The 15,544-nt window shown below is 36.2% G+C and overlaps 1 protein-coding gene across 1 annotated transcript in view; it reads right to left on the bottom strand.

Annotated features, from left to right (window-relative positions):
* The window catches only part of DCDC1 (doublecortin domain containing 1), a 274,158-nt gene that overhangs the window by 167,927 nt on the left and 90,687 nt on the right, over positions 1 to 15,544 (bottom strand). The window contains exon 8 of the mRNA XM_045577759.1: positions 5,982 to 6,074. Within this exon, the coding sequence (XP_045433715.1) occupies positions 5,982 to 6,074 (93 nt within the window). The remainder of the gene's footprint in view (positions 1 to 5,981; positions 6,075 to 15,544) is intronic.

Below are 15,544 nucleotides of genomic sequence, written 5' to 3'. Positions count from 1 at the left end.
CAGCGGAGTGCAGTGATGACAGCGCGGTGCGGGCCACATTGCAAGGCCTGGCGGGATGGATTTGGCCCGCGGGCCTTGTGTTTGACACATGTGCCTTAGAGGAAAGATATGGGGGAGGGGGAGGAGGGTAAGGGGGAGAGATCAACCAAAGGACTTGAATGTGTGCATATAAGCCTAACCAATGGATACAGACAACAGGGGGGTGAGGGCATGGTGGGGGGGGGGAGGATGGGGAGTAAAGGGGAATAAGGACACAAATAAATAAATTAAAAAAAATGAATATAACCCAGACTTAAATGAATGAAGATGAGAAAATATGGGGACTTGTGAGCAAAATTCAGTATCTCTTGATTTGGAAGCTGCAGTGTAACTTCCAGGAAACCTGATGTGTGTACCACCTCTTGTTCCTACCACTTCAATTACTCTCAACTTTTTAATAGTTTCCTAGACTAATGCTAGGAAGTATATACATCTTATTTCTGACCATAGGTCCCTTATGGACTTTAGGCTGATTCAAGAATCTAACATCCCCATTTACACATGAGGAAAGAGATGATTAAAAATATAAATATTTTAAATGTCTATATCACCTACTTGACTATGTTGATGGTAACAAGGATGGTGTCAACTATATCTTTTCAGGAAGCAATAAGAATGTGTTTTACTGCCAAGGGAGAAACCAAGATGGTGGCATAGGGTAGACACCTGAATGCAGCCTACCACAACAAATTTGAATTTAGAACTAGAAAACAGGAGAAACATCACCCTGAAGCACGGGATGGATGGCTGAGAGGAGGCTCTACCATCTGGGAAGAAGAGAGAAGGCATGCTGAACCTCAAGAACTGTGAAGGTGCAGAGAACTATGCGTGTGAAAAGGCGACCTTTGCTGCTGGCTTGCTTGTGGACCACGGAGAGGGCGGGCCGAGCTCGCTACTGGCTTACTCCCTGTGCATAGAGAGGGCAGACAGCTAATGCTCGGTGGTTAGCTTTCTTATTCGGGAGGAAAACAGAACCACCCTATTGCTCTGTTAGATGGCCCCAGACAGGGAGAGGCCAGACTGTCAGGCAGTGGGCAGAGATCTCTTGGAGGTGTGTGAAGCCAGCAGTCTTACTACGAGACTCAGAAACCAGACCCTCGTAGGGAGAGGCTGAATAAAGCTTGTCTGCACCACACGAGACTCCGCCCCATCAAGCGAAGCACAGAAGCCCTTCCAGTGGCTAGCTTTTTCGTTTGCCACAAATAGGACTGTACTAGGAAGGGACAGACAGGAATCCAAAGCTTGTTTGTGCCTATACCAAACAGGTGTGCTTGCCTGCAACCAATCCTACAGGATTCACCAAAGCTTGGCTTTGCCACCCAGAGACTCCGCTCCATCCAAGCAGAATACAGAAACCCTCCTAGCTGAGACACTTCTGATCCTCATAGCAAATTGGCTTGAAGATCAACGCTTCCCAGGATACCAACAACAAGCAAGGCTTAACAACAAGACTGCACACACAGCTCACAAAGGGCTACACCAAGACTGTCCACCTCAGGTAACTGGGAGGCTGACCCACTGAACCATATAGGACACCTTAGCACACAAAGCCATCCTACAAACTCAGGGAAGCTGTGAAAATGCAGAGACAAGGAAACAGATTACAAACAAAAGAAATGGAGGACAAGAAGCGACTGGACATAGAGTTCAAAACCACACTTATAAGGTTTTTCAAGAATTTCCTAGAAAAGGCTGATAAAATAAATGAGACCTATGAGGATATGAAAGGGAATCAACTAGAAATAAAGAATACGTTGTCTGAAATAAAAAATATTATACAGAGTCCTAAAAACAGAATGGAAGATCGCAAGAATCAAGTCAAAGATTTGGATCACAAAGAACCAGAGGACACTCCTCCACAGAAGCAAGAAGATAAGAGAATCCAGAAAGTTGAAGATAGTGTAAGAAACCTCTGGGACAATTTCAAATGAATCAACATCAGAATTATGGGGGTCCCAGAAGAAAAAGAGCAAGATACCGAAAGAATACTGGAAGAAATAGTGACAGAAAACTTCCCCCACCTGGGGAAAGAATTAGACTTACAAGTCCAGGAAGCGCACAGAACCCCAAACAAAAGGAATCCAAAGAGGATCACACCAAGACACATCATAATTAAAATTCCAAGAGAAAAAGACAAAGAGAATATTAAAAGCAGCAAGAGAAAAGCAGGTAGTTACCTATAAAGGAGCACCCATTTGATTGTCAGCTGATTTCTCAACAGAAACCATCAGGCCAGACTGGAATGGCAAGAAATATTCAAGGTGATGAATAACAAGAACCTACAGCCAAAAATACTCTACCCAGCAAAGCTATCACTCAGAATCAAAGGCCAGATAAAGAGCCTCATAAATAAAAAAAAGCTAAAGGAGTTCATCACAACCAAACCAGAATTATATGAATTGCTGAAAGGGGTTCTTTAGGAAGAGGAAGAAGATATAGATAAAAATTATGATCAACAAATATGTAACTATCAACAAGTGAAAAAAGCCAAGGGAATTAAAAAAAACCTGATGAACAATATTAACTAGTGAATATAATAGAATCATAGGTATGGAAGGGGAGTGGACTAATGATTCTCGGGGAAAAGGGAGGAGGGGGGTGAGGGAACAACCTGAACATAAACTATGTGCCTATGGATGAGGACAATGGGGGGTGGGGAAAGGACAGAGGGTGTGGTGGGATCCTGGTGGAGGGGAGCAATGGAGGGGAAAAAAATGAGGAACATTTGTAATAATATGAACAATAAAGATTTATTTAAAAAAGAAAAAGAAAAAAAGAATGTGTTTTACTGACTTCTAACTATAGGAGCATAATTGTCTACGAGTCCCAACTACCGTGCTCTGAAATCCATCACCAAGCTGTTACCAATGGCTGAGAAGACCAAGTCACAGGATTCCTCTTTAGACAATTTTGGCTTAAGGATACACCACCAGCTTTGCTGAACCTTCCTTAGACTGCACAACAGTTTAGGATGCTTCCATTCAGTCTTCCTTTCCTCTTTCTTTCCTGGTGCTCAGATATATCTCCCAGCATCACCCATAGCTCTCCCCATTTTCTCTCATAGGCAGTTCTTCTAATAAAATACGTATACATTTATTCACACTTAGGTATTTACTTTTAGATAACCTGGAACAACACCCTTTTAAACCAACAATAATAAATTACATGCAGCTTTCCAGTAGACCATTTTCTAAAAGCTTGATATAGTTTAACATAAGTCATTACCTCAAAGTGGTCTGATGATGAATATATTATTATTACTCCCAGTTTTCATGTGGAAAAATTACATGAAATTAAACCAGATTTTAAGATAAAACTATAGGAAGCAGAATTCTAAATCTCAGGTTTTAGGATGTTTAATTTAGGTTTTTAAAATGTTAAAAAAATAGTATTGTAAAAAAGTAAATTATAGTAAAAAGTAAGTATTAAAGTAATCAACCCTCCACAACTTTGCATTTCTCTTTATCATCACAAGTTCACTTCTCTGTATGTGAATTAGGGCCAAAACTGGATGTCACTGACTTTTCCTAACCAAAATACTAGAAATTACAACTCAATCCTATATAATAAAGAGGTAATATGCAAATTGACCCTCACTCCAACACACAAGATGGCCGCCCCATGTGGTCAAAGATGGCTCCCCTCATGTGGACACAAGATGGCCACCACAAGATAGCCAACAGGGGAGGGCAGTTGTGGGCAATCAGGTGAGCAGGGAGTTAAAGGTGACTGCCCCCACAGCGGAGGGCAGTTGGGGGCAACCAGACCTGCAGGGAGGACAGTTGGGGGGACCAGGTCTTCAGAAAAGGGCAGTTAGGGGGCGATCAGGCCTGCAGGGGAGGGCAGTTGGGGGGACAATGCCTTCAGGGGAGGGCAGCTGGGGAGACCTGGGCTACAGGAGAGGGTAATTAGGGCTAATCAGGCCAGCAGTGGAGGGCAGTTGGGGGTGACCAGGCTGGCAGGGCAGGGCAGATAGGGGCAATCAGGCTGGCAGAGGAGTGGTTAGGGGGTGATCAGGTTGGCAGGCAGAAGTGATTAGAGGCAATCAGGCAGGCAGGCAAGCAGTTGGGATCCAGCTTTCCTGGATTGTGAGAGGGATGTCTGACTGCCCCAACATCCCTCAAGGGGTCCCAGATTGGAGAAGGTGCAGGCTGGGCTGATGGACACCCCCACGCTTCTTGTATTAATATAATCACTTTCAAAGTAATGATGTTACAACTATTCTCATAGTGTATGGAATATTCCACACACACACAGCTGATCAAGCAGATATATAACCAAATATAGTCCTGTGCAGGTACATAGATATTAAACAGATATTAAGGTGATAATAGAGAAAAAATATCAAATATGAATAATACTGTTGGATTTTCCAGAAAAAAAAATAATTTTCATTTCCAGTTTGGCTAGCAAAGTAGCATTCAAAATTATATATTTAGTATAATGATCACTGAAGCTGTGATTTTGCATAAAATATCAAAGAGTAAACAATTATAATATTTAAAAGGCAGAAAATACTTTATTTTTTTCATTTTTTATTTTATTTTATTTTTTTCTCTGCTAAATTATTTTTTTTATTAAATTATTATCTGTGTACATATTTTTATTTTTTCATTTTTTAAATTTCCTATTTCTCTCTAATGATAATTTGTGTTATAGATATAATTATAATTACACTAGAGATATTTATTTTCATTTTCTAAAGTTTACCATACCAAGATACATGATAGAGTCATTTTAAACTTACTGAAAAAATATAATAAATCTCTCCAACTGTAATAAAGAACATTTTAAAAATAAATAGAGGACAACATTTTAAAATTTATCATTAAAAACCTGCTCTTTTAACTTGTTAATATTAAGTGGAATGAGAACTATAACTTAAATCTATACAATTGTATTTGTTACATCTTTGAATTTTTCTTATGAGATATTTTCTACTGAGATTACCAATCAATGTTTGCAATATAGTCTTTAATACTGGACATATATAACTCCTAAATATTAATGTAGACACTAATGTAAGACGAATTCACTCAGGAAAATGCATTGTACCTTTTCATCTATTGTAAAATACATAGTTAACAAAAGAGATATAATCAAAATAAGAAAATACTAAAAATCTAAACCTTGCCTAGATTTATTTGCTAAAATGTCAAGAGAGTTACATGAAAGTTTAATTTTTAAGTATTGACACTATCTTATTCTTTAAGTTGCTTGTAGATTTTATTTACTGACAGTGGCACATGGAAATGGGCAAAACCATCATCTTGTTTCAGAAAGATTAACTGCTTTTGTATTCCAGTAAACTACATAAAAATCATTTTCCCCTTTTATCTAACATTAATTTTCTATTAAAATTTCATTTATGGACGATGATGCTGTCAGCTTCACAGCATGAGCTCTGGAGAGAAGAAGATTTGCTTTAATGGTTCTTCATTACAATACTGACAACAGAATCTTATAGTTAGCTCACTTAGACCTGACATTTGTAAACTACAGTTTTTCCTTGAGAACAGAAAACATTATTAGTGTTGCTCAAATTCATAATAATAATTCTACTCATAGAAAGTCAGAAAATACAAATAAGATTTAGTATTTATTTAAAGTCCAACAAAATTTTAATGGTTTTCCTGCTAGTGCATTTTACAATTTTCAGATTCTAGTCACATGTAATAACTTCCTAAATCGATATTTTTATGAGAAGCATTCAGAAATATTTTTCAGAAAATTACAATATAATTTAATCTTTCAAGTATATAATTATTTTTCAAGCTTCCTATATCAATAAAATGATTTTGATAAATTTTCCCATTATGTTGTTATCAGGCAACTATTTATAGTTATTTGGTTCACCATCAGACTCAAGTAAAATTTGTCTTAATTCTAAAATTAGTGTTCATTGTGATGTTACAATATAGTTTAAAAAGCAAGTTCCTTACTTCTTCCTGTGCCTTATGGAGTTCTTTTGCTGTCATAGAAAGAATGATTTTTTCTGTAATTTTCTCTTTCTGCTCATCCACAGCCAGGTTCAACTAAAAAAATAAATAAATAAATAAAAATAGGCACCTATTTATACCTAATAGCAGCCTTTACTCAAACAATTAATTTAACACAATCATGAAAATTTCAAATACTTATGTGAAAATGAATTAATTCCATTGAAATAAATAAGTCTAAAGTTTATTTATTTTTTAAAAATATATTTTATTGATTTTTCACAGAGAGGAAGAGAGAGGGATAGAGAGTTAGAAACATCGATGAGAGAGAATCATTGATCAGCTGCCTCTTGCACACCCCCCACTGGGGATGTGCTCGCAACCAAGGTACATGCCCTTGCCCGGAATTGCTCTATCAGTCCGCAGGCCGATGCTCTATCCACTGAGCCAAACCGGTCCCGGCTAAAGTTTATTTTTTATATTTAAAACATTTAATACTGAAATTTTCACTTCCACTTTTGTCGTTTTTAAATTTACTGAGATATGATTTGGATATGCAGATAGTTGACAATAGTTTAAAGACATTTTATCAAAATGAGCATGGCAGCTTTTTAAAATGAGGGGGATATTTCCTCTTTTATTGCCAGTAGGGAAAAAATTGGCTGCTGTTATGTCAGGATAAGAATTCAAGGACATAAACCAAAGGCAAATGTCAATTCAAACACTCTAGAATGGTGAAAAATGGTTTATAATATTTCACAACAAAGGATAATGCACCTGAAATACCTGAACAGTTACCTTTGATCTGCTCTATTCACAAAGCCAGATAAAGGTCTTCTGCTACTGCCACTAACTCTTATAAAAAGGTGAATGTAGTCCATTCTATATTTCTTTATAAATAGTTTCCATGTACACAAAATACTGTTTTCAACAAAAGGAAAACACTAAACTCACTCAATAATATTCACTCAACAAATTGACATTAATAGAAAAAAAAGAAAATAGCCTGATACTGAATCCTCTGAATTGGAATCTTGAACAGTTAGCTCTTAAACAATGGACTTTCCATGTTGTCTCTTTTTATTGAGGATTAAAAATGAATAATGACCATGTTTTTTGCTTTGTTTTGTATGTTTTAAAGAGGTCTCAATTGTATGCCTGGCCATTTATGCTTGTGTTCACATAAATCTTTAATCAATACCTTGCCTGAAGACCCACTCTTATACTTGGGATAAAATAGAGGCGGGGCCAACGATATAGGCTCTTTAATCTAACTATGCATATATTCTATATGAATAATATCATGCCTGTGAACTCTTTTATATATATATATATATATATATATATATATATATATATATATATATATATATATATATATTTCAGAAAGGAAGAGAGAGGTAGAGAGATAGAAATGATGAGAATCATTGATCGGCTGCCTCCTGCATGGTCCACACTAGGGATTGAACACACAACCCAGGCTGGGAATCAAACCATGACCTCCTGGTTCATAGGTCAACCACTGAGCCACATGGCTGGATGTACCTATGAACTCTTCATCTACTGATTGTGATACAGCTCAGTATATCAGAGATTTGTTTTGGTGGAGAGGCAAGATCCAGGAATCTTTCATCTAATGATCAGCCTAGATAAGTAGTTGACAAATATTTTTGTGAAGGGCCAGATAGTAAATATTTTAGGCTTGGGAGTGGGTATACAGTCTGTTGCAATTATTCTACTAAGACCTGATATCATGAAATAGACAATATATAAATGAATGAGTGTAGCTATGCCTCAATAAAACAAAAAACAGGTGGCAGGCAGGCTGATCTCTATCCTATTGATAGATTGAGAATTTACCAAAAACAAGTTTTTAAAAAATCATGTATTGTACATGATGACTATAGTTAACAATGATATATGGTATTTTTAAAAGTTTCAAGAGATCCTAAGAGTTTTCCTCACAAGGTTAAAAAATTGGGGTTTTCTTTGTATTTATGTGAGATGATAGATATTAACTAAACTTATTGAAGTTAGCATTTCACCATACATGAAAGTCGTTATGCTCTATACCTTATACTTACACAGTACCAAATGGCAATTATACTTCAATAAAACTGGGGGAAAATATTATGTGAGTCTATTCTTAGGCTTATTAATCCCCTTCCCCGAGGAAAATATTTTCCTGTGCTGTAGGAATAATAATAATAAAAAAAACCCTCAATAATATAAAACACCAAGTATCAAACTCAACTTCCATTCATGGAATCCTATCTGTAAACTGAGGCACAATATATTGTGTCAAGCCTTCATGGTTATTTCTTCATTGTGGAATTCTCATATCAGGAATAGATAAATGAATTGGAGTATGACTGGGAAAATATTCACCAAGCTTATCTAGCCTTTACAAAATTGATTTCCAAATGCAAAAACATTCAGAGCAGATATTTTTGAAGAGAAACAAAACAAAACAAAACAAAACAAAAACATAACTACAAAACTCAATGCCACAGTAGTAGTTAGATTCTAATTAGGACCCTCAGGACTATGGCATTTAGAACTGCTTCCAATAAATTCTCTGAAGGTGGAAATTCTTTACATTTGAAAGAGCTATAGTTAGAAAAATCACCTTCATTCCAATACTCAACATTTACCGAAATACTGTACATAGCTTGAGGGGAAAACATCAACAGTACTGAAAAGCACCATATGCATACTGCCAAATAGAGAATCCAGCAAGTTATTGGAAATTAAATTGTAAACAAAATATAAGGATACACACATGGCCTTTTCTGGAAACAGACCAGCCGAGAGAGAGAAAGAAGAGAGCGAGAGCGAGAGCGAGGCTTATTACAATCACTTAAGGAAAATTATTGAAAATAAAATGTCAAATTCAAAGAGTGCATTTTCACCCTAAGGCATTAATAATATGCCATACCAATAGCATTTCTCTCCCACATCCTAGGACATGACAACAATAGTAGGATTCTTTTATCCTATCACTTTAGAAGAGAGCATCCTGTCTCTTCATTAAAATAAAACTAGATGCTTTTTATTGACTGTTCTTATCTAAAATACATGAGATATTCTTTTCTGTCAATGACTTTGTAATTTCTGAGGCTAATTTTTGTGTATAAAAAGAGTATATGTGGAAGATATGGGGGAGATAATAGATCAACCAAAGGACTTTATACATGCATATAAGTACAACCAATGGACACAAAACTCTGGGGAGGGAGGGGATGTGTGGGAGGGAGGGAGGGGGGCAAAAAACAAAAATCAATAAAATATATTAAAAAAAAAAAAGAGTATATGTGTTCTGTGCCATAGAGTCAGCTCTGATTCCTGGTGACTTTATAAATGAATGAGTTCCACAATATCCTATCCTTGAATAAAACCTTCAAATTAAAAAACATACAACAAAGATAAAGCTTGAGGGCATTACCCTAGGAAAAATAAGTCAGAGAAAAACAAATTCTGTTTAAAGGCTAATTGTGTAAACACTTTGATATTTAGTAAGATACAATCTATTTTATAGGAGAAAATACCTCCAATCATTAGTATTTTTATAAAAGGTATAGTAATCAAAGAAACTGTTGTATTCTGCCTACATAATTCATATTGACATTCCATTTAAGTACTGACCAAACAGGAAAGAGCTATCAGTCCAACCAAACTCAGGGTTCTGAACTGTAGTTCTACTTATAGTTTTCTTTGTATTCAGAAAATAGCTAATGATTCAAGTATGACATATATGATGTATGTGGTATATAAAGTCCTTAATAAATCAACATAACCCAACAAGAAATTAAATCTTTATTTCTATCAAAAATTGATGTCTTTGACTAGTAAATATTGATTTATTATTAAATTATTTGATCCATAGTTTACATGCAGATCAATATAGGCAATACAGTTCAGCATAAACAAGACAATCAGCCTTCCTATATATTGACAAGTTTCCCAATGGTCTGTTAATATACAAAAGACTGGGACAAATTACTTATTTATATATACAAAACATGGTTATAAAGGCCAGCTGCAGGTATTTTTTTGGAAAGTGCATTTTAATAAGGTTCTATTCAGTTCGGGAACAAATGGGGAAGAAGTAGTTTGCACTACAGAGTTTTAGCGTAAGAGCTTTCTCTTTTTCTAACCACGAAATCAATCATTTGTCCAGACTGTGGGAGTCAGAGTTAGTTACTGAAAAGAGCTCCGTATATAAACAAGTCAATAACTCATTGTGTGTTATTGTCCAGCTGAAGAAGTCGGCTTTCAAAAAGCTGCCCCTGCTTCTCTCAGAATGAATGTCACTGTATTCAGGGACTGGGAGAGAGTCCTTTGTTTCCAGCCATTGCTGGCTGCCATTTATGTATGGGAACAGGAGGTGGCTGCTAGGAGTGTGGGGGAAGCCACTGTTTGGAATGGTGGAATGTCCAGGAAAACTCTAAATTTTGTCAACATAAATAACTTGTGTCTGGAGATGCATTAATGGAATCAATAAAGAATGACCACACACATGAAATATTTGGTAAAAGAATTAAGTAGTAATGAGTCTATGTCTTTTATATTTTTTGGTTTCTTACATGTCAACTAAGATTAAACCAAAATATAGGCAATGGTCAGAAAAGTTCAAATATATAAAATCAAACTAATAAACGGGTAAATGTGTCAAATAAACGCTACCTGCCATAAATACTGAGTGATTTTTGGGACTCCCAAATGGGGTTTTCAAAGTATGTGTGTGTATGTGTGAATTTGTTTAAGGAATGATTTTATGTGTTCAACACTTGCGATGAGTTAAAGAAATGTGAACTACTTTTAATTTAAAAATTAATTGAAATATCCTCTAGAATTTAACTGAACCTAAAATTCATAAGATATAAATATTATCATACACTTGCGTATTTCATCTTAAAACTTATTTAACCTTGAATATTTATTCAGAATCAAACCAGGAACTACAGAGAAACACCAGACCAAGATTCAAGGTTTATATAATAATTAGGCTAGGCAAATACATGTGGATATGTTTAATAAATGGTCCTCATGGTGGAACATGCTCTCTGAAATCTTTAAACACTAGCTTAGCATATATATAATAAGAGAGAGAGAGAGAGAGAGAGAGAGAGAGAGAGAGAGAGAGAGAGAGAAACATCAACAATGAGAGAGAATAATTGATCAGCTGCCTCTTGCATGCTACACTCTGGGGATCAAGCCCGCAATTGGGCATATGCCTTGATTGGGAATCAAACTGTGACTTCCTGGTTCATAGGTAGAAGCTCAACCACTGAGCCATGCTAGCTGGACTAGATTAGCTCTTAATTAGATAAAAATTTGGAGTTGTAGGGAAGAAGACAATTGCAAATGTAGAACTTAACCCAACTGATTCCAATACCCCTCATAATTTAGAAAACCACAGCATTAAATACTACAACATGCTTTCACAGGCAATAACTGTACTAGGCATTTTCTAGGCACAAACAGATTAGTAGAGAAGTGCCATATGGTTGAGAAAATAATTGAAAACAATAGAAAATGACAATTTATGGTATGAGGTAGATCACAATTAGATGGAGGTAAAAACAATTCAATCTGTAAGTATAAAAAACAAAAATATTTGGATATGGAATGATTAGAGATGGAAAGGCATAAATTATGGGTAGTATTAAGCTAGGAAAAGGAGAAGTGACACTATAGGGCAATATTATTAATAAATATTAATATTACTACTTAATAATTAACTACATGATGAAATTCATTCTAAATACAGTTAGTGAGGTGGCTTGACATGGCTTGGGGAAGGAGAGAAGACAAGCTGAGCCTTGAAGGACAAGCAGAAAGGGCATAGCTGATCCAAGTGAGTCAGACTAAGGCAATGGTCTGACCACAAGAATGTTTCATACTGGGGATCAAGGACCAGATTGTTAGTGTGAACCTCCCATATCTAAATTCATTAATCTTCTTTATTTTTAGCTTTTCAGGAAAGTGTTTATTACATAAGGCCACATACTCTTGCAAAAAAAAAAAAAAAACACCTGTGCAAACAGGGCTGGGGTGGGTGGATGAGTGCATGTTTTATGAAACCCAAAGAAAAATTATTAATTTCTATTTGCCTTAGTATGGATTCTCAATCTATGAAGCAGGAGGTCATGGTTTGATTCCTGGTCAAGGCACATGCCCAAGTTGAGGGTTCCATCCCCAGGGTGGGGAGTGCAGGAGGCAGCTGATCAAAGATTCTCTCTCATCATTGATGTTTCTATCTCCCTCTCCCTCTTCCTTCCTCTTCAAAATCAATAAAAATATATATGTTTAAAAACTTGCTGTGAATTCTGACTTTGCTACAAATTAGTGCCGAGTATTTGAGCAAGAATCATAGCTCTACAGCCCAGGCCTTCCAAACCTAAGGACCCCTCTCATAAGGGAGAATTTATAAAAGAAATATTAATAACATTTGAAAAACAGCAAATAAAAAAATCACAACAATTTTAAAATGGTAATATTCTAAACAGATGTAAAAGAGAACTCTCCATAGTATTTTACCTTTCATTTGTTTATAATTTAAAGAAATTAAAATTGCTTTTAAAATCTCCTTTCTTTCTTGTGTTTTCAAAAAAAGGTAATCATAAGAAATTTTAGGCCTGTAGTATCCTATGGGGAAAGGGGTATTGAGTTAGTCCTGATTCAGTAGCCAGATGATAAACTTTCTGTTTAAACATTCTGTCACTGATCTAAGCTTGCCCTCTCAAACTGAATGACTCTCCGCTCCATTTCTTCCACTACCAAATTCGGTTTTGGCGAGTCAATGCCATGCTGGCTGAGGAGGGGACCCCTGTCACACCAATCAGCCTTTCTCTTCAGAGACAGAGTCATTAGATTGAACCACACAGGACATAAACAGTTTGGAGAGAATATGTCCCATTAGCAATGCCCAGAAGAAACTGACCCTAGATCCAGGGGTCTTCCGCTCTTGCAGTTATTTCTACAGTTCCTTTCTTTAGTCTTTCCTTACATTCCATATATACCACCTACCATCTCATTACATCATGTTTTTTCCTAAGTTAGCCTGAGACAGAGCACATTGATTGCAACCAATAAACCCTAACAAGTTATGTATGTCCTCACAGTAAACGTCCTCACATATGTCATGTATGTCCTCACAAAAAATCTAGAATTTAATGTGAAAATCTAATTTTTAGATGTTGGCAACTAATTTTTTTTTTTAATTATACACTTTCTACAAGTCAAACAATTCAAATCTGCATACTAAATCTGGCCACGACCTCCTTCACATTCATGCCCTCTGTCCGTGTCTGTATCTTTTATATACAAGCTATAATGGACATTAGTGCTAAAAAATTCTGACTTCCAAATTAAGACAATAAATTCTTGCAAATTAAGTACTTAGAGCAAGTCAAAGGAATGATAATGAATAAAATAAAATAAAAATAATTTTGGAAATATGTCAACATTTTTAACCATTTTATAAAAATAAGTTTACACACTGAGATTATTCAATACTTATCCTATATAATAAAATTCCAGCTGTCAAATGGCAGAACAACCAGAACGACTGCTTGACCAGTCGCTATGAAGCGCATTGACCACCCCCTAGTCACTCAACGCAGACACTCAATGCAGAAACTGCCCCCTGGTGGTTAGTGCACTCCCACAGTGGAGCAGCCACTCAGAGGGTGGGTCCACAGCTGCTTGGCTGATCAGGATGAGTGGCACTCCCTTAGCAGGCCAATCCCTACAGGCCACGTCCCCCACCAGTGCATGAGTCCCTTGCACCAGGCCTCTAGTTTAATAATAAAATTATTAAATATGAAGTAGCCATAATCACAATAGCCAAAAGATGGAAGTAACCCAAATGTCCATCGACAAAAGAATGGATAAACAACATGTGGTATCTAGATATAGTGGAATATTGTTCAGCCTTAAAGGAAGGAAATACTGACAAATGCTACAAAATGGATGAATCTTGAAAACATTATGCTAAGTGAATTAAGACATGCACAGAAGCACAAATATTTTGATTACACATATATGAAGTACCTAGAGTAGTCAAATTCATAGAGGTGGTTGCCAGAAGCTAGGGCTGGGTGGGGGAGGTGTTAATGCTTAATGGGTACAGAGTTTCAGTTTGGGAAGATGAGAAATCTTGATGGACAATGGTAACGGTTGCACAGCAGTGTGAATGTTCTTAGTAATGCCTCAATTATATATTTAATAATGGATAAAATGAAAATTTTAAGCAGTGATATTTTACCACAATAAAAAATTAATCATAATTATTTTTAATTAGAAAAATACTCATTTTTATCTTTTAAAATCTCACTTGAAAGAGTACAGTAAAGCCTTTCAATTCACACAAGTTAGACAAGAACATGAAGTACTGAAAAATTTAATTATGAATGTTATAAAGTATTATTTTTCTATTCAAATATGCACACAAACTGAAACAAGATAAACAATGTCAACTTGTTTAATTTATGGTAAGACAACTTTGGATGCATAAAAGTAGTTGGTAAATTGACTTGTAGTGACCACTCTGTTTCTATGCAAATAAGCCCTTCCAAAGTGTCAGATTACTCCAGAGCAGTCGTTTCCTTGAGGATTTTATGTATTCCTTCCCAATATTATTTTCACAATTACTGGGGATTTGTACCAGTAACAATACTTATCTACCTCAATGGCTATTAAGAAAATCACATGAGATAACTTGAACCTGGAAAATCACATCATAAACTACAAAGCACCATGCAAATATTTTTATTATCAAAGAATTAATAAAGCAAAGGCCAACTTCTGCCCTGGTGCCATCCCAAACATCACATATTCCGAAAACAAGTCTGAATTAATAATTACCAAAATGGTTGCTTTCCTCCAAGATATTGGTTGCTTATTACTAAAATATTCTCCATCATCTCTAATCGAATTAGGGGAAAAAAGCTACACTGGTTTCCCACTCTGGGATTTTTTAAAAATTGATTTTTAGAAAAAGAGAGGAAAGAAGAGAGAGAGAGAGAGAGAGAGAGAGAGAGAGAGAGAGAGAGAGAGAGAGAGGGAGAGAGGATAAAAAACACCCATTTGTCCTTCCACTCATTTATGCATTCATTGGTTAATTCTGGTATGTGCCCTGACTGGGGATTGAACCCACAACCTTGGTGTTTGGGGACCACATTCTAACTAACTGAAGAGTTCACCCTGGGATTTTTAAGTACAATTTCACAGGGTAAATGCTTTCTGAAACTCTTTGGATATCTTCTCCCTGACCCAGCCAGATTTGCATTTATAGAGAATTCAGAGCAGGATGCTCCTAGCTCAATGTCTACCATCTAATATCAAAAGAACTCCCCAGCTCCATTTTCAATGCAGCATCTGTGCTTGGAATTCATTTCTGTGGGAGGTCATAGAGTCAAACACCATGACTGAGAAAGGGATGGTTATTCACAATGCAGGCAGCAAGTGTGAGCCTGGATTGCAAGGGCAATCAAATCTCATGCTTCAAGAAAGAAAATGATCATTTGCAAGGTCAGGAAGGAATTTCCTCTTCGCTTTTA

The sequence above is a fragment of the Pipistrellus kuhlii genome, unplaced genomic scaffold (genome assembly GCF_014108245.1).
Source record: "Pipistrellus kuhlii isolate mPipKuh1 unplaced genomic scaffold, mPipKuh1.p scaffold_m20_p_9, whole genome shotgun sequence".
NCBI classification, from domain to species: Eukaryota; Metazoa; Chordata; class Mammalia; order Chiroptera; family Vespertilionidae; genus Pipistrellus; species Pipistrellus kuhlii.
The sequence above is the reverse complement of the archived record's forward strand: the minus strand, read 5'-3'. Positions and strand labels throughout refer to the sequence as shown.